The sequence below is a fragment of the Xenopus laevis genome, chromosome 3L (assembly GCF_017654675.1).
Source record: "Xenopus laevis strain J_2021 chromosome 3L, Xenopus_laevis_v10.1, whole genome shotgun sequence".
In the NCBI taxonomy this organism is placed as follows: domain Eukaryota; kingdom Metazoa; phylum Chordata; class Amphibia; order Anura; family Pipidae; genus Xenopus; species Xenopus laevis.
Window position 1 is genome coordinate 149,288,561 of NC_054375.1, and position 19,817 is coordinate 149,308,377.

At 45.2% G+C, this 19,817-nt stretch overlaps 1 protein-coding gene across 5 annotated transcripts; it reads right to left on the reverse strand.

Annotated features, from left to right (window-relative positions):
* Window positions 1-2,953: 2,953 nt before the first annotated feature.
* On the reverse strand, window positions 2,954-19,605 carry LOC108711704 (tetratricopeptide repeat protein 39A). 5 transcript variants are annotated; one of them, XM_018253673.2, is made up of 18 exons: window positions 19,456-19,605; window positions 15,854-15,955; window positions 15,142-15,273; window positions 13,770-13,825; window positions 13,579-13,646; window positions 11,173-11,237; window positions 10,813-10,912; window positions 10,499-10,564; window positions 10,298-10,406; window positions 10,034-10,101; window positions 9,853-9,912; window positions 9,370-9,531; window positions 9,146-9,237; window positions 7,543-7,663; window positions 6,245-6,356; window positions 4,987-5,101; window positions 3,633-3,749; window positions 2,954-3,352 (listed from the first exon to the last, which is right to left on the reverse strand). In XM_018253673.2, exons 1-18 carry the CDS (start codon window positions 19,482-19,484, stop codon window positions 3,232-3,234), a joined length of 1,695 nt encoding a protein of 564 aa, XP_018109162.1. In that variant the 5' UTR covers window positions 19,485-19,605; the 3' UTR covers window positions 2,954-3,231. The 5 variants fall into 5 exon arrangements, with proteins under 5 accessions (XP_018109162.1, XP_018109163.1, XP_018109164.1 ...); XM_018253674.2 differs by lacking the exon at window positions 19,456-19,605 and adding an exon at window positions 18,918-19,439; XM_018253675.2 differs by lacking the exon at window positions 15,142-15,273.
* Between the last annotated feature and the right edge of the window lie 212 nt (window positions 19,606-19,817).

A 19,817-nucleotide genomic window follows, 5' to 3' on the forward strand; every position in this document is an offset into this window, starting at 1 on the left:
GCAACTTTTCGATTGATCATTATTTATAGTTTAATTATTTGCCTTTTTCTTCTGGTTCTTTCCAGCTTTGAAATGAGGGTCACTGACCCGATTGATAAACAAATGCTCTGTAACACTACGGGCAGATTTATCAAAGGTCGAGGTGAAATTTTCAAATTCAAAAAATTAGAATTTCGAGCTATTTCTTTGTGTACTTTGACAAGGGAATAGTCCAAATTCTATTTGAATTTGAAAAAAATGTCGTACTGTCTCTTTAAAAATTCGACTTTGACCATTCGCCACCTACAACCTGTTGAATTGCAGTTTTAGCCTATGGCGGACCTCCTAGAGCCTATTTGGAGTCAATAGGTGGCTTTGAAAAATCTTTTTTTTTTTTTGGGGAAAAACTTTGATTCGAATCAAATTGTTATGGCTACTTTTTATTTCTCATCTTTCTATTCAGGCCTCTCCTATTTATATTCCAGTCTCTTATTCAAATAAGTGCGTGGTTGCTAGGGTCATTTGGACCTTAGCAACCAGACTGCTGAAACGGAAATAACTCAAAAACCACAAATAATAAAAAAGGAAAACCAATTGCAAACTGTCTCAGAATATCGATCTCTGCAGCATACAAAAATGTAACTCAAAGGTGAAAAATCCCTTTAATTCGTTGAAACACGTAGGGCTAATGCTTCATTTATTTATTTGTATCTTTGAGTTAAATAAATGATTTTTTTCTTTTGAGAGCACAATCTTCCTCTTTATACATGGGCCCTATGATTGTGTCTGAGGCCTCGGCTGAACTGGAGATCAGGTAGTGTTGTGATTGGTCCAGCAAGGCCTCCTCTCTAGCAGCGCCGATCACTAACTGGACTGTGAGTGGGGGGTGGGGGGAGGGCCACTACCAAGGACCCCACTATATAATGCAGCAGGAAAAAGGCTTTGGTCCCTGAGAAATGGCAAGTAGGGGCCCCTTGGTATTACTGGACTTATGTCTTCTAATAAATATTTGTACAGAATATTCCCAGTCTGTGTGTATTGCACTTCTTATGGAAAACCTTCAAGGAAAAGGTAAGAACTGGGGTTAATCACCTCCATGAGCCAATCACTTCTGTCTGTGTCACTGTATCACCCTGCAGTGGGAGGGACAGACTCATGTCCCATAGTTCCCTCCTGTCTGTGTCACTGTATCACCCTGCAGTGGGAGGGACAGACTCATGTCCCATAGTTCCCTCCTGTGTATGTCACTGTATCACCCTGCAGTGGGAGGGACAGACTCATGTCCCATAGTTCCCTCCTGTCTGTGTCACTGTATCACCCTGCAGTGGGAGGGACAGACTCATGTCCCATAGTTCCCTCCTGTCTGTGTCACTGTATCACCCTGCAGTGGGAGGGACAGACTCATGTCCCATAGTTCCCTCCTGTCTGTCTCACTGTATCACCCTGCAGTGGGAGGGATAGACTCACGTCCCATAGTTCCCTCCTGTCTGTGTCACTGTATCACCCTGCAGTGGGAGGGACAGACTCACGTCCCATAGTTCCCTCCTGTCTGTGTCACTGTATCACCCTGCAGTGGGAGGGACAGACTCACGTCCCATAGTTCCCTCCTGTCTGTGTCACTGTATCACCCTGCAGTGGGAGGGACAGACTCATGTCCCATAGTTCCCTCCTGTCTGTGTCACTGTATCACCCTGCAGTGGGAGGGAGAGACTCATGTCCCATAGTTCCCTCCTGTCTGTGTCACTGTATCACCCTGCAGTGGGAGGGACAGACTCATGTCCCATAGTTCCCTCCTGTCTGTGTCACTGTATCACCCTGCAGTGGGAGGGACAGACTCATGTCCCATAGTTCCCTCCTGTCTGTGTCACTGTATCACCCTGCAGTGGGAGGGACAGACTCATGTCCCATAGTTCCCTCCTGTCTGTGTCACTGTATCACCCTGCAGTGGGAGGGACAGACTCATGTCCCATAGTTCCCTCCTGTCTGTCTCACTGTATCACCCTGCAGTGGGAGGGACAGACTCATGTCCCATAGTTCCCTCCTGTCTGTGTCACTGTATCACCCTGCAGTGGGAGGGACAGACTCATGTCCCATAGTTCCCTCCTGTCTGTGTCACTGTATCACCCTGCAGTGGGAGGGACAGACTCATGTCCCATAGTTCCCTCCTGTCTGTGTCACTGTATCACCCTGCAGTGGGAGGGAGAGACTCATGTCCCATAGTTCCCTCCTGTCTGTGTCACTGTATCACCCTGCAGTGGGAGGGACAGACTCATGTCCCATAGTTCCCTCCTGTCTGTGTCACTGTATCACCCTGCAGTGGGAGGGACAGACTCATGTCCCATAGTTCCCTCCTGTCTGTGTCACTGTATCACCCTGCAGTGGGAGGGACAGACTCATGTCCATAGTTCCCTCCTGTCTGTGTCACTGTATCACCCTGCAGTGGGAGGGACAGACTCATGTCCCATAGTTCCCTCCTGTCTGTGTCACTGTATCACCCTGCAGTGGGAGGGACAGACTCATGTCCCATAGTTCCCTCCTGTCTGTGTCACTGTATCACCCTACAGTGGGAGGGACAGACTCATGTCCCATAGTTCCCTCCTGTCTGTGTCACTGTATCACCCTGCAGTGGGAGGGACAGACTCATGTCCCATAGTTCCCTCCTGTCTGTGTCACTGTATCACCCTGCAGTGGGCGGGACAGACTCATGTCCCATAGTTCCCTCCTGTCTGTGTCACTGTATCACCCTGCAGTGGGAGGGACAGACTCATGTCCCATAGTTCCCTCCTGTCTGTGTCACTGTATCACCCTACAGTGGGAGGGACAGACTCATGTCCCATAGTTCCCTCCTGTCTGTGTCACTGTATCACCCTGCAGTGGGAGGGACAGACTCATGTCCCATAGTTCCCTCCTGTCTGTGTCACTGTATCACCCTGCAGTGGGAGGGACAGACTCTATAGTGTCACTAAAGCCCATATTAATCAAAACTGTACAATTTATTGAATTTACAGACAATTCAGTATCTCCGTTTGTAGGTATTGAATGCAGACTTGTTGCTTTACAGCCAAAAGGGATTCTGGGAAAACATGGAGAGCTGTCGGGTTATGCAGCCCAGTGTTGCTGTCAGTGTCACAGTCCAGAGCAGCAGGTAGTCTGACATCATACAGGTGTCCCACAATGCAATGTGCTCTCCAGATCCCATGAATCACTTCAGGGAGTCCGTGCAGCAGTGCGAGTATAAACAACACGGGCCCATTAGGAAGGGCTGGCGCCGTCTGTGCTGTTCTCTTCAGACTCCGCAGCTTTCAGTTTGGAAAGAGCCGCGTGGATCCTGAACAGGGTCCGTGACTCCATGGAGTAATTTTTATAGTTATTCCTGGAAAAGACAAAACACAGGTTGTCACCAGTAAGTGTGGGGTATCCTTGGGCAACCTGTAGCTCTTGTAATATTGTACAACTATAACTCTCAGCATTCATGAAATCCCCTAACTCCTGATACATTGTGTAAAAAGCAGACTTTCTATCCATATTTACAGCAAGGGGACTCTCTGGGCTCAGACTTCTAGGAGCCCATCAGACTCGGCCAACAGAGGGATCACAAAACATCTATTTTTCCTGCCAGCTGGTGGCTTATGTGTTACCAGCGCTTCACTTACTTAGCGCGGCGCAGCAGTACAATGGCCTCCTCTCCTCTTTGCTGCTGCAAATACAATAGGCTGAGCTCCAGCAGAGCATTGGGCACCAGGTAGTGATCAAATTTAATCTTCTTCTCACTGCAAAGAAACAACCGTGGGATTAGACTCCACTCATGTCAGGATACAGGGGACATTCACTCTGTCATTGCTTAACCCACTGCTCGGATATTCGCACTGTGGGACTGATCCTTTAATCCATTAAACACATTCATGTCATTGGGTGACTTTGTTGGCCATTTAAATGAACAGTAACATCAAAAAATTTAAGTGTTTTAAAGTAATATAACATATATATATATAAAATATAATGCAGCGTTGCCCTGCACTGGTAAAACTGATGTGTTTGCTTCAGAAACACTACTATAGTTTATATAAACAAGCTGCTGTGTAGCCATGGGGGCAGCCATTCAAGCACAGGATACACAGTAGATAACAGATAAGTACTACTATAGTTTATATAAACAAGCTGCTGTGTAGCCATGGGGGCAGCCATTCAAGCACAGGATACACAGTAGATAACAGATAAGTACTACTATAGTTTATATAAACAAGCTGCTGTGTAGCAATGGGGGCAGCCATTCAAAGGAGAAAAGGCTCAGGTTACACAGCAGATAAGCTCTGTAGAACATAATGGTGTTATCTGTTATCCACTATTTAACCTGTGCCATATAGACTTTTTTCAATTTCCAACATTGCTACACAGCAGCTTGTTTATAAATGCGTAAAAACCTAGTAGTATATATATATATATATTATAATATAAGTAAACCTTTAAAACAAGTGAATATAAAATTGATGAGGGGGCTATTCTAAGAACTTTTGCAAAGTACATTAATTATTTATTTATTTTGTAATTCCAAGCTCCACCTGACGGTCATTTTCTGACTATTCTGACCACTAAGTAGTCAAGGAAGTTGTCAGGAGAAAGAAAGAGGCTGCTCTGATGTTCTTCTGGTTAGAAAAAAAAATTAGAAACCTTTCTCAAATCTTTCCTAAGCAGAAGAACATCAGAGCAGCCTCTTTCTTTCTCCTGACAACTTCCTTGACTGTTTAGTGGTCAGAATAGTCAGAAAATGACCGTCAGGTGGCGCTTGGAATTACAAAATAAATAAATAATTAATGTACTTTGCAAAAGTTCTTAGAATAGCCCCCTCATCAATTTTATATTCACTTGTTTTAAAGGTTTAATTATCCCTTAACATTCTCGCATAATAAACAGGTCCGATCATGTGTGGAGTGGCACAGGTAATTTTAAGAAACCTACTTGCCCTTTACTCCGGCCCTTTCCCTACGGCTCAGGTTCCAGCCTGCTCACCTATGGCATATTTGAGTGAAACACTGCTCTGCCTCTTCCAGCCGCCCTAGGTGCTTCAGGCACAGTCCTTTCAGCAGCAAGATGGAGCACATATCATCATAAAGAAACTCAGAGGCTGCAGTTAGAGAAAGACAAGATTTATATATACATATATATATCCTTATAATACACAAAAGCTATGAATATCCTGTAAATTATATCCTTATAAACGGTGAGTTCTGATGTCATCAGTTATAAACGGTGAGTTCTGATGTCATTTCTGTCACATGACTCACTGAAACTTGTGTATTATATAGTGAATAAAGTACCCCCAGTTGCAAAATATGAGGATATTAGAAGTTACCTCGGAGTTCCATGACCTGTATAAAAACACTCGGCCTTCGGCCTCGTACTTTTATATGGTCATGAAACTCCTCGGTAACTTATAATATCCTTATATTTTACAAGAGGGGGTACTTTATTCACTATATAATACACAAGAGCCATGAATATCCTGTAAATTATATCCTTATAAATGGTGAGTAGTGATGTCATCCATTATAAACGTTGAGTTCTGATGTCATTTCTGTCACATGACTCAGTAAAACGTGTGTATTATAATAAATAAAGTAGCCCTTGTTGGAAAATATGAGGATATTACAAGTTACCTCGGAGTTCCATGACCTGTATATGGTCATGGGACGCCTCAGTGACTTATAATTTCCTTATATTTTACAATAGGGGGCACTTTATTCACTATTTATCACATCTGTGAGGCTCTGTAAAGAGAAGCTGAAGGCACTCAACACTGAGGAGTCTGCATAGGCCCTGCTCCCCAACTGCATCAGCCACGTGCCTAGGTGGAGTCAGGCTGCCCAATGACCCAAATACAGAGCTGTACAACAAGGTGGAGAGGCCACCACATTTGGCCACTATTCTTTTAGCTCTCATTGCTGAACTAGAAGAAGCTACAGCCCAGGTTGGGGTCAGAAAAGATGAAGCTAAACATGCAGTGGCGGAACTACCGGGGAAGCAGGGGGCCCGCACCCCTCAGGGCCCCCCGACAGTCCATGCGCCACTGAGAAATGCGGGCTAATGCGGCGGTACGGAGGGGGGCGGGGCCCTGCTGCGCTTCACGCACTAGGGCCCGCCCCCCTCAACGAAAGCTACTGTAAACATGGCTCGCCTTGCTGGGCAGGGAAAGGTAGTTGTATATGATCACATCATAGTTACATTCCCAGAATCCTCTGGGAATATAAGAGGATATCGGCCATTGTACCTTGTTCTTGGCTCAGGTTGGACTCGGCTGTACAAAGTATAGTCAAGGTCTCTTCAGTCAGCCGGCTGTCTTTCCCCAGCACAGAGTAGCCGTTCCATAAATACATCATTTCCTGGCCAATAGAAAGACCGAAAGGTGAGACAATAGCAAAAAAAAAACGATTAGAAAATATAATTTCTTATTTGTACCGCAGAAATGGATGTAACCACCCAAACTTCACCTGGATTCTGGAATGAATGCATTGGCCTGTGTATGGGAACGTTGTGCTGCCCCAGCAGTCAAAAGTTTCATTGTGTTAAAATGTATAAGTTTAATGCTTATAGGCTTAGCAATTATTATGCTGCCACCAAGTGACCTGTAGATACGTTATCCATCAATATGCTGATCAGAGTTAGCTGCCATTGCTTACCCCGTTTGCACCCATTAAAGGGGAGGTTCACCTTTACGTTAACTTTTAGTATGTTATAGAATGGCCAATTTGTCTTAAGCACTGCGTATCTTGACAGCGCTATATAAATAAATGATGATGATGATTGTTTATTTTGTATACTTTTTTCATTAGCTGCCTTTTTCTTCTGACTCTTTACAGCTTTCCAATGGGGGTCACTGACCCCATCTAAAAAACCAAGGCTTCAAATTAATGATGTGCGGGCCGATACCTGTGGGTCTGGCGTGTTCGTGCTGACCTCTCAATCCTCTTCACGGGTGGCGGGCGGGTGCAGGTTGAGCTCTTCTCTTGCTCTCCCCACTGGCCACCTTCAAATGCCGGCTTACGACTGCTCGCCCCACCCTTTTTGTGACATCATCAGCAGGGTGGGTCTATAAATGGAACCCAGAAGTCCGATGTGGGTGGCGCGAGTTGTGGGAGGGCAGCGTGGGGTGCGGGTCGGGTTTAACTCGCTAAACACTACTACAAATGTATTATTATTGCTACTTTTTATTACTCATCTTTCTATTCAGGCCTCTCCTACTCATATTCCAGTCTCTTATTCAGATCAGTGCATGGTTGCTAGGGGAATTTAGAGTCTACAACCAGATTACAGATATTGCAAACTGCTGAATAAAAAGCTAAATAACTCAAAAACCACAAATAATAAAAAATTAAAACCAATTGCAAATTATCTCAGAATATCACTCTCTATATCATACTTACAGTTAACTCAAAGGTGAACAACCCCTTTAAGAAATAATGGCCCAAGCCTCACAAATAAGCATTTTCCCTGGTGTATCAAAGACCTACAGACCCTCCTATCACTATAATGATCCAGACCCGCAGTTCTAGTGTATTAGAGTCTTACCAGCGCGGGGACAGGTAATGGCACTGGTTCCTTGGCCTGGTACCTCCTCGCCTTCCTGATGGCAAATTTTTCTGTGGGAGGAGATTTCCCAGCGATTTTCTGCTTTAAGGAGGGCACAATCCTGCCAAGATATTTGGACATTTTTACCCACAGAGCCTCATATTATTATATAATACACAAAAGCCATGAATATCCTGTAAATTATATCCTTAGAAACGATGAGTTCTGATGTCATCAGTTATAAACGGTGAGTTCTGATGTCATTTCTGTCACATGACTTACTGTAATTTGTGTATTATAATAAATAAAGTACCCCCAGTTGTAAAATATTCGCCTTCAGCCTCGTAGTTTTATATGCTCATGAAACTCCTCGGTAACTTATAATACCCTTATATTTTACAAGAGGGGGTACTTTATTCACTATATAATATTCATTTCCCATATCCCTGCCCAGCTCACTAGCATTTACTGATTCCTACCATCCCCTTTATAAGTCTTAAAAGGGGAAGTAAAGTCTAAAATAGAATAAGGCTAGAAATGCTGTATTTTGTATACTAAATATAAACATGAACTTACTGCACCACAAGCCTAATCAAACAAATGATTTATGCTTTCAAAGTTGGCCACAGGGGGTCACCATCTTGTAACTTTGTTATACATCTTTGCAAGACCAAGACTGTGCACATGCTCAGTGTGGTCTGGGCTGCTTAGGGATCGTCATAAATTATCAAAACAGCACAAGTCGAATAATATCTGCCAGAAGCCGATACAGCAAGACTGATTAATAATCAGAATATACAGACTGCACTGGCTCCTGTGTTGTCATGTAATCTAATGTGGATTTTATAGTTTTTGTATTGTTTAATACAAACTTTCTCCAACTCTGCAGAACCAGTGTCTGCAGCAAAATAATCCTCCAAATAGAATCCCAGTTTATCTGTTTAAATCCGGCTCCATGATCTTTGTCCCTGCAGCTGGAGTTGGAAACAGTAAAGGGGATGTAAAGGCAAAAATAAAATCCAATACAAATCTCTACACAGTCGCCGACTGCTCTACAGGGAAACAAACAAAGCTGCTTGAGTTCTGCATGGCTGGGAAGTAAGGCGGGGGCTCCCCTGCTGTTCATAAGTATGATTGTTTCCCTGCAGAGCAGTTAGGGACCGTCTGACAATTCCTATCCACAGCAGTAAATGAAGGGAGAATTTCACTGCATACAGTCAGGTTTCTTATAAAAACGGTACACATTTTTTAATCAAATTATATTGGAGATAGGTTTCTTTTTCATTAAAGAAAGAAAAATGGGATTTTATTTTTTTTGCCTTTACATTCCCTTTAATACCTCACCGGCACTGCTTTGCCCCCCATTGACTTCTGATATTCGGCCATTGTTCTCAGGGATTTTCCACTCTCCCCCCTACAACCCAAACACTTTGGCTATTGTCAACCTCTCCTGAGATCCATCATAGAAGAATGAATGTACAAGACAGGGGTGTACAGCCAATCAGAGGCTTTTACTGCCCAGCTTATGTAGGTTTAACTGCCCTAAACCTCTCCCTTCTATGCAGTAACTACTCCTTTTCATTACAGGCTCTGCATGACTTACCTGAACAACTCCACCTCATTCTCTCCAAAGGGCCGTGGCTCATCAGGTGGCAACATGCTCAGAAAAGCAGCCTTCATATAGACATACATGGCCTGGGCAGAGAGAGACAATCGTTACACCAGGGAGAGCCAAGATGGTGCTGGAGAGGGAGGGGTTTAAAAATGGGAAACAATACCGAGGCGTGAGGATCCATCTAAAGGAATAAGTTGATTTTCAGCACATACCTTAGACCAACGATTCTCTTTGCTCAGCAGATCAGCATAGAAATAGGCCACCTTCCAGAGGCCTTTATAGGCATAGCACCACATCAGCTCCCAGTAGCACATGTGATGGAACTGCTTCCAGGCCTGCTGTGCTGAGCAGCCCTCCTCAAACCAACGGATCGCCTGGGAAATGGACAACCGGGAATGTTGACATGAGGAATATAAGAAATATGAAGTGACCGCACATACATAGTGGGGCCCTATAGAGAATCAGTCGTAGGTAAGAAGGGGGGCAGTATCTGGCAGCTCTAGAGTGATTAAAGAAAATGGTGGCACATATCAAGAGTTGGCCAAACTGTCATCTTACAGCTGTGGTTGAAGTACAGCTCTCACTGCTGCCTGGAATTGTAGATCAACAACAATGGCATCAAATGCCATAGCTAGAAATCTTCCTTCCCTAAAAAGATTAGAACACACACATATATATATATATACGATCGTCACCTCATCAATGTTGCCTTTAAGCTCCGCTATCCTCCCAGCAAAGAAAAGAAAGATTGCGCTCTGTGAGGAGAACAAAAAACAACCAATATCAGGGCAATTAGTCAATTTGTGAGCCCTCCAAAATAACACTGGTCTATTAAACACAAGCCAAGGTAAAACCTGAAAAATCAATTATTCTTACCTTGGGATAACGACTCATGTATGGACCAAGGAGGTCCTCAGCTTCTGTCACACCAACCTCACCTGTCCCTGTGGCAAAGGAACAGAGGGAAAGTCATTTATACACAGGTCAACAGAAAGAGGGAGTTATGGGAACTGTAATATCTCTCACCCACTGCAGGGTGATACAGTGACACAGACAGGAGGGAACTATGGGACATGAGTCTGTCCCTCCCACTGCAGGGTGATACAGTGACACAGACAGGAGTATGACTGCACGTCTCACCCAGGATGAAGCTGAGGAAAGTATAGTAACAGAGAAGTAACATTGTGCAGAGCAGGGAGCGCAGGTTCCAGGATGCGGCACCTTCATGGAGTCGGGAAAGTCCATATTCCTGTGGATAAATCCGAGAGTCAGAAAGAGAAGAGAGCTCAAAATACACAAAGGCCGAAAGAAAAGATAAAAAGGAATGAATAAATACTCTACCTTCTCCCCTGAAAACCCAGCAAACTCCAGTAACTTAAGGATCCGGGGAGGGAAGAGAGAGAGCGTCTGTGCAAGGGGGAGAAACAAGGAAACGTTTAGGAGGCAGATTTGGAGAATAATCCTTTTTTAAAGGGAACCAGCATTCACCTTCCATTTCATTTCTCTTATGCGGTTAATACAGTCTACAAAGAATGTTCTACCTCTCTGTAGCCTTTAAATGTGGCCCAGAACTTGTACAATCACAATACAAAGAGTCCTCTGTACTGTTAACTCTGTTTCACCCTCAAGGGACCGATAACAAATGTCCAACTGACCAGGTTAAAAGCTCCAGTGCCCAGAGAGACTCCGCCTTCTAGATGAACATGTGACGCCCCCTTCTGGAAAGCATTAGACTGCAATAAAGTATTCAGATCTCTATAATAGAAAGAGGAAGATGGATAAATGAAATACTTTCTGTCATTTCCTTGCCTGACCACTAGAGGCCACTGTTTCATATTAGAGTCTGGGTAAATAAGGAATTGCTGGAGGAAACAGGCTGCTTGAGCCCACTCTTCTGAATAAGCAGAAATATGCAGATAGATAAGGCGCACTGGGAAAAATGACCTATGCTAATGTATTCATATTGTGACATAAAAAATTGAAAATTGAATGTCAGTGATTTGCACATCTCTCACCGATAGATCATGTAGCTGTTCCGGACTTTCATGCCACCCTTAATAAAGCTGATCATATTCTCATCCTGCAGAGGCAACAGAAATAGGGTTAAAGAAAGCCCCCTGCTGATTGGTCACTGGTCATCACTGCTCCAATGTCCCACCCACACAGAACCTATGGAATATATAAAGAATAAAACACGATGGGGCTCATTTATTAAGGCAGCGCTAAAAAGAGCGCAGAGGCCCGATATTTGCCCAGCGCACGCGAGTATTTAATAATGTAGCGCTCAATACCTTAAAAGTGCGATTTGTGCGCTAATGTAGACGCAGACAGGACGCGACGCGTGAAACTGAGTATCAGCAGTCGCAATGCTTATAATAAATTGTGCGCACAGAAAGATACCACAAAGGTAAGGATTAGTTGTGCGCATGTAGGAATGCGCTGCTTTAATTAGTTGCGTTACATATTGCGCATATTGCGTTCACGCATCTGCGTTTGTGTCTGTGCTAATATGTGTTTGGTTGCAAAGGTGTTTAGCCGACCTGGTAGGGTTAGTCCACACAAGGAGATTAGGGGAGATTTTGTCGCCTGGCCACTAATCGCCTCGTCTTCTGAGCGACAATCACCCCGAACTGCCTCAGCATCTTTTCCCATAGGCTACAATGAAAAGTCGCCTGCGCGAAAGCACATGCGGCGATGCGTTTTCAATAGTCGCCCAAAGTTGCCTGTTGGGCGACTATTGAAAATGCATCGCCGCGTGTGCTTTCGCGCAGACGACTTTTCATTGTAGCCTATGGGAAAGCACGCTGAGGCGGCTTGGGGAGATTGTCGCTCAGAAGACGAGGCGATTAGTCGCCAGGCGACAAAATCTCCCTGAATCTCCTCGTGTGGACTAACCCTAAAGGAACGTTGGTTAATAAAAACATGTTGGGGGAAGGCGTGGTTAATCTGCACTTTACAGGGGTTGTTCACCTTTGAGTTAGCAAACATCCCCACCAACAGCAGCCCCATTTAGTGTATTCGCCAGAACCCAGTTTATAAGTATGACCCTGCACACACATATATAAAATTCTCTTTCACGCAACATGAAACACAAAAATGCAAATATACTAGCGCAGCTGGGCAGGAATGCGCATTTTGAAGAGTGTTATTATTACGCCACGAAGAGGCAGCCGTAAAAATTGTGGTGCTTTTGCCCGGGTGCAGTTTTGCGCATATACAGATGCAAATCTGCGACGGCCGCAGTGCAAGCGCATTGTAGCCACGCCCCAGCCACGCCCCTCACAAACACGGCATAGTTTGCGACATAAATGCCCAATCTTTTGCGCAAAGCGCATAAACAAAACCATTGCAAAAGCTCCATTTTACGCGCAATACCCTGCAAATATATTAGTGATCGCGCTCGTGATGGCGCAGACACTCTTTTGCGTCCACTTAAATAAATGAGCCCCACTGTTTATTATTAGGAATAAAACACTAATATAGAACTCATATTGCTCTATATAGAGCATGCAGATGGTACTTTGTGTAAGTGATGTGCATGTAGGGTCTGACAATTAGGAATGCTGCTGAAAAAGTGCCTGGCTGAACCAGATCCTTAAAGGGATACTGTCATGCGAAAATGTGTTTTTTTTCTTCCAAAAAGCATTAGTTAATAGTGCTGCTCCAGCAGACATCTGCACTGAAATCTGGTTTTCAAAAGAGCAAACTGATATTTTTAAATTTAATTTTGAAATCTGACATGGGGCTAGACATACTGTCAGTTTCCTAGCTGCCCCCAGTCATATGACTTGTGCTCTGATAAACTTCAGTCACTCTTTACTGAAAGTTGGAGTGATATCACCACCCCCGCCAGCAGCCTAACAACAGAACAACGGGAAGGTAACCAGATAGCAGCTCCCTAACACAAGATAACAGCTGCCTGGTAGATCTAAGAACAGCACTCAATAGTAACATCCAGGTCCCACTGAGACACATTCAGTTACATTGAGTAGGAGAAACAACAGCCTGCCAGAAAGCAGTTCCATCCTAATGTGCTGGCTCTTTCTGAAATCACATGACCAGGCAAAATTACCTGAGATGCACCTACACACCAATATTACAACTAAAAAAAATACACTTGCTGGTTCAGGAATGAAATTTTATATTGTAGAGTGAATTATTTGCAGTGTAAACAGTGTCATTTAAAAATGAAAACTACATCATAAAAATCATGACCCTTTAAAGTCACCTGACTTTTTATACGGTTCTCTTTAGCCCTTCCTAGCCCTACTTTGCATATGCAAATTAGGTTTCAGATTCGGTTTTGTATTCAGCCAATTCTTTTGCAAAGCATTCGGGATTCAGATGAATCCTAAAGTAGTGGATTTGATGCATCCCTATATAGACAAGCTATGGGAAATACAAATTTCCACCTACTGTACCTGTAAGAAAGTGAGAGCTGCCCTCTGCAGGAGACATTCGGCATAGCAAACCTCCGCGTGTAACTCCACTGCAAGGAAAGAGAATTAGTGCACATACACTCACCTGTGCCAAAGCATATATATATATATGTATATACACATTCACTATCAGAATAAACACCACTGAGCACCTCTATAGTGTAGCACCTTACCTTCTGTAAAGGCATCCGCTCCAGACTTATTGATTATGGAAGATTTCTTCCTAAACCTGCAAATTACTCAAAATAAAAGAATTGTTTCAATGAGAATACACAGAATTAATTTCTACGCACATGACTACTACCCCAACCAGTCCTGAACTCTTCCAGTGGATCACACCCCCCCCCCACCAAATGCACCGCAAGCCCCTCCGAACCCCACCACATACTTGTTACATTCTCCTTGTATTGGGGATCCCCTGAATGGCACCAAGTTGGTCTCCTTTGTTGAGTACTCTGGTGCCTATGGCCCATGCAGTCACAATATTTATCTATGTTTTGGGGTTAATATGCCTTTCTATTCAAGGGACAGACATAAGTAAAATGGACAGACACACAGACTGCTGGAGGGATGCAATGTTTATAGATGACAGAGGACAAGAGACAGAGGAGAAGACAGAAGAGAAGAAAGACAAGAGAAGAGAGGATATACAGAAGAGAAGAGAGACAGAAGAGAAGAGAGACAGAAGAGAAGAGAGACAGGGGAGAGACAGAATAAAAGAGAGACAGAGGAGAAGACAGAAGAGAAGAGAGACAGAAGAGAAGAGGACAGAGGATAAGAGAGACAAAAGAGAAACAGAAGAGAGGAGAGACAGAGGAGAAGAGAAACACAAGAGAGAATAGACAGAAGGGAGACAGAGGAGAAGAAAAACACAAGAGAGGAGAGGCAGAGGTGAAGAGCGACAGAGGAGAAGAGAAACAGTGGAGATGAGAGACAGGAGAAGAGCGACAGAGGAGAAGAGAAGCGAGACAGAGGACAAGATAGACAGAGGAGAAGAGACAAAGGAGAAGAGAGACAGAGGAAAAGATAGACATAGGAGAAGCGAAAAAGAGGAGAAGAGAGAGCGAAAAAGAGACAGAGGGGAAGAGAAAGAGAGGAGAATAGAAACAGAGGAGAAGAGACAAAGGAGAAGAGAAAGAAAGGAGAATAGAAACAAAGGAGAAGAGAGACAGAGGTGAAGAGATAGGGGAGAAGAGAGAAAGAAAGATAGATACAGAGGAAAACAGACAGAGGAAAGAAGCTTAGATGTAAAAGAAGAGGTGCATCATGGAAATAAAGAAAAGGTTCAATCTGGCGTCAGATGAGAGGACAGACAGGGCCGGATACAAATGCTTTTTTAAGATCTGGTTGAAAGTAAATGATTCAATGACAATTCACACAAAGTCCATTGTTATGACAAAGAGAGTGAATGGCCTCCCATCCCAGCTGTGCACTTGTACCAACACCTGAAATCTTCTCATTGCAATTAATATATACTGCACTGGGATTGTAAAGAAAATAAAATACCAATTATAAAATAATTTCCCTCTGTCCCCTCCCCCCTACCTCTGACATATTTCCTGTGCCTGCTTCATGGTCTGTCCTGCACTGATGATGTCATCATGCTCAAATGTCATCATAGCTTGCATCTCTAGTATAGTGGCATAGACCAGGCTGTGATATAGACTCTCTGTAGCCCTGGGGAAGGAAAAGCATAGAGAATGGATAGAGAGTGCCCATAGTTCCCTCCTGTCTGTGTCACTGTATCACCCTGCAGTGGGAGGGACAGACTCATGTCCCATAGTTCCCTCCTGTCTGTGTCACTGTATCACCCTGCAGTGGGAGGGACAGACTCACGTCCCATAGTTCCCTCCTGTCTGTGTCACTGTATCACTCTGCAGTGGGAGGGACAGACTCATGTCCCATAGTTCCCTCCTGTCTGTGTCACTGTATCACCCTGCAGTGGGAGGGACAGACTCATGTCCCATAGTTCCCTCCTGTCTGTGTCACTGTATCACCCTGCAGTGGGAGGGACAGACTCATGTCCCATAGTTCCCTCCTGTCTGTATCACTGTATCACCCTGCAGTGGGAGGGACAGACTCATGTCCCATAGTTCCCTCCTGTCTGTGTCACTGTATCACCCTGCAGTGGGAGGGACAGACTCATGTCCTACTGTTCCCTTACTGTCCGTCAACCAGCACAAATGATGAGAAATTCTTATTCAAAAACCAGTTATGGGTTGCCATGTACAAGGTTTGATAAATGTGATTTTCTTACCTTGGTCGCAAAAGAGCCAGACTCTCATTAAACTGATTCGTCAAAAAGAGATTTAAAGCTTCCATACAGTCATTAAGATCCTGGGACAGATCTAGCATGGGCCTGCAAGGACACGATACATCTGGGTGATTGTCTGACCATGGGGTTCCACTAACCCCACCCCTGAGCCCCTTATTGTCCCTGTAACTCCTTATTCCACTAACCCCTCCCCTGAGCCCCTTATTGTCCCTGTAACTCCTTATTCCACTAACTCCTCCCCTGAGCCCCTTATTGTCCCTGTAACTCCTTATTTCACTAACCCCTCCCCTGAGCCCCTTATTGTCCCTGTAACTCCTTATTCCACTAACCCCTCCCCTGAGCCCCTTATTGTCCCTGTAACTCCTTATTCCACTAACCCCACCCCTGAGCCCCTTATTGTCCCTGTAACTCCTTATTCCACTAACCCCTCCCCTGAGCCCCTTATTGTCCCTGTAACTCCTTATTCCACTAACCCCTCCCCTGAGCCCCTTATTGTCCCTGTAACTCCTTATTCCACTAACCCCTCCCCTGAGCCCCTTATTGTCCCTGTAACTCCTTATTCCACTAACCCCTCCCCTGAGCCCCTTATTGTCCCTGTAACTCCTTATTCCACTAACCCCTCCCCTGAGCCCCTTATTGTCCCTGTAACTCCTTATTCCACTAACCCCTCCCCTGAGCTCCTTATTGTCCCTGTAACTCCTTATTCCACTAACCCCTCCCCTGAGCCCCTTATTGTCCCTGTAACTCCTTATTCCACTAACCCCACCCCTGAGCCCCTTATTGTCCCTGTAACTCCTTATTCCACTAACCCCTCCCCTGAGCCCCTTATTGTCCCTGTAACTCCTTATTCCACTAACCCCTCCCCTGAGCCCCTTATTGTCCCTGTAACTCCTTATTCCACTAACTCCTCCCCTGAGCCCCTTATTGTCCCTGTAACTCCTTATTCCATTAACCCCTCCCCTGAGCCCCTTATTGTCCCTGTAACTCCTTATTCCACTAACCCCTCCCCTGAGCCCCTTATTGTCCCTGTAACTCCTTATTCCACTAACCCCTCCCCTGAGCTCCTTATTGTCCCTGTAACTCCTTATTCCACTAACCCCTCCCCTGAGCCCCTTATTGTCCCTGTAACTCCTTATTCCACTAACCCCTCCCCTGAGCCCCTTATTGTCCCTGCAACTCCTTATTCCACTAACCCCTCCCCTGAGTCCCTTATTGTCCCTGTAACTCCTTATTCCACTAACCCCTCCCCTGAGCTCCTTATTGTCCCTGTAACTCCTTATTCCACTAACCCCTCCCCTGAGCCCCTTATTGTCCCAGTAACTCCTTATTCCACTAACCCCTCCCCTGAGCCCCTTATTGTCCCTGTAACTCCTTATTCCACTAACCCCTCCCCTGAGTCCCTTATTGTCCCTGTAACTCCTTATTCCACTAACCCCTCCCCTGAGCTCCTTATTGTCCCTGTAACTCCTTATTCCACTAACCCCTCCCCTGAGTCCCTTATTGTCCCTGTAACTCCTTATTCCACTAACCCCTCCCCTGAGCTCCTTATTGTCCCTGTAACTCCTTATTCCACTAACCCCTCCCCTGAGCCCCTTATTGTCCCTGTAACTCCTTATTCCACTAACCCCTCCCCTGAGCCCCTTATTGTCCCTGTAACTCCTTATTCCACTAACCCCTCCCCTGAGCCCCTTATTGTCCCTGTAACTCCTTATTCCACTAACTCCTCCCCTGAGCCCCTTATTGTCCCTGTAACTCCTTATTCCATTAACCCCTCCCCTGAGCCCCTTATTGTCCCTGTAACTCCTTATTCCACTAACCCCTCCCCTGAGCCCCTTATTGTCCCTGTAACTCCTTATTCCACTAACCCCTCCCCTGAGCTCCTTATTGTCCCTGTAACTCCTTATTCCACTAACCCCTCCCCTGAGCCCCTTATTGTCCCTGTAACTCCTTATTCCACTAACCCCTCCCCTGAGCCCCTTATTGTCCCTGCAACTCCTTATTCCACTAACCCCTCCCCTGAGTCCCTTATTGTCCCTGTAACTCCTTATTCCACTAACCCCTCCCCTGAGCTCCTTATTGTCCCTGTAACTCCTTATTCCACTAACCCCTCCCCTGAGCCCCCTTATTGTCCCAGTAACTCCTTATTCCACTAACCCCTCCCCTGAGCCCCTTATTGTCCCTGTAACTCCTTATTCCACTAAACCCTCCCCTGAGTCCCTTATTGTCCCTGTAACTCCTTATTCCACTAACCCCTCCCCTGAGCTCCTTATTGTCCCTGTAACTCCTTATTCCACTAACCCCTCCCCTGAGCTCCTTATTGTCCCTGTAACTCCTTATTCCACTAACCCCTCCCCTGAGCCCCTTATTGTCCCTGTAACTCTTTATTCCAGTGAACAAGCTGATGTACTTCCATAAGACGTTACTTCTCGCTATCATATTACTTTAGTGTACATTACAATGCCTCTGATTCGTTATAAGAAAGAATGATTCAGCTTATACACTAGAGTATTTTGTTTACAAAAGGTGGTATAAAGTATAATAGGAATCAGGGAAGCAGATGAATAATTAACACATTAATACAGCCAGGAGACTGGTTATAATCTTCTGCTTGTACAGACCTTTACTATAATAAGCTCTAAGCCAAGCAATAGTTAAGAAGGTCCAACAGACAAGAGATATTGATCACATGAGGAATTCCCATCTCATATAAAGCACAAAGCTGTCAATGCCCCCAGGTTAATGTGGGAAACGTTTGTGGAGCAATTGAGGCACAGGGTTCAGGCTCCATTAATAATCATTAGACAAGTTGAAGGGGTAGTCAGGGCAGGGATGGGCATTTGGGGAGAAAGTAAATAGGGGGGAAGAGAGAGACAGTACAGGAAATACTTGCTGAATTTGGCCCCAGTAAAAGGGAACAGATAGGAGTAGAAATCACATATTACCCAGGTTGCGGCTCTCCAATCACTGCTGAACTTCAATTCCCAGAAGCAGCAGGGGATGCTGGGAAATGTAGATGGATTTGGACCACTACATCTATTACACTCACCTTCATATAATACATGTCCTGTATGTGCTTCTGCCAGGGAAACCCAAGAGCCAATACACCTCTATAAATGCTGATTGCAGCGTCTCTTTAAATGTTAGAGCTGCTGTGTACAGCCTGTTGTTTCACTACAACACCCAGCATGCACAGCTAGAGGCGGGGGAGAATCTCCTAATATAACAGGAGAGGGTCAGACGGAAAGATTTTGAGGGAAGGAGCTGGGAAATGAAAGTGAGGAGCAGTAGACGTTACCCTGCTAGTCTCTGGGGCCCTCTGTTGGAGAGGTCAGGGTGTGAGCCGTCACATCTAGCTGGTAGGGGACTGCAAGTCCCATCATCCCCAACAGAGGATGCTGGGAGGTGTAGTCCTAGCAAAGTAATCCCATATTACAGAAGTTGTAGAAAGGTATCCAAGAAAACTGCCCTCAACAACGTGCCTCCCCCATGGTCCCCAGCTAGCCCCAATGCCAGAGTCCAGGGAGGCTCTTGGGTGGCCCATCCAATGGCAGGAGGAGCAGCTGGTGGTGCCCGTATGCACTTACCTGTGCCCTAAATCCGGCTCCCTGCTCATGTTGCTGCTACACCGTCTGGCAAGCTGAAATGCCCCGCCCACTGACACCTGTCCGGGAGGGTGGGGCGACAATGCCACGCCCACAAGCAGAAGCTAAACATGACCGTACAGGTTTGGGCACCGCCCATAGACACGTGGAGAATGCAGGTAAAATGCTGCCACGCCCCCACAAAGAAATGTTACAGTCATAGAATCACTGAGGGTTGGGCAGGAAAACAGCTACAGCCAGGCTGGGATTGGACTTGCCATCTGGCCACTGAAAATGTTGCTTGATGCCCATGTTATTTATAGGGAAATAAACACAAAAATATAGGAAGGGCGGTATTTTTATCC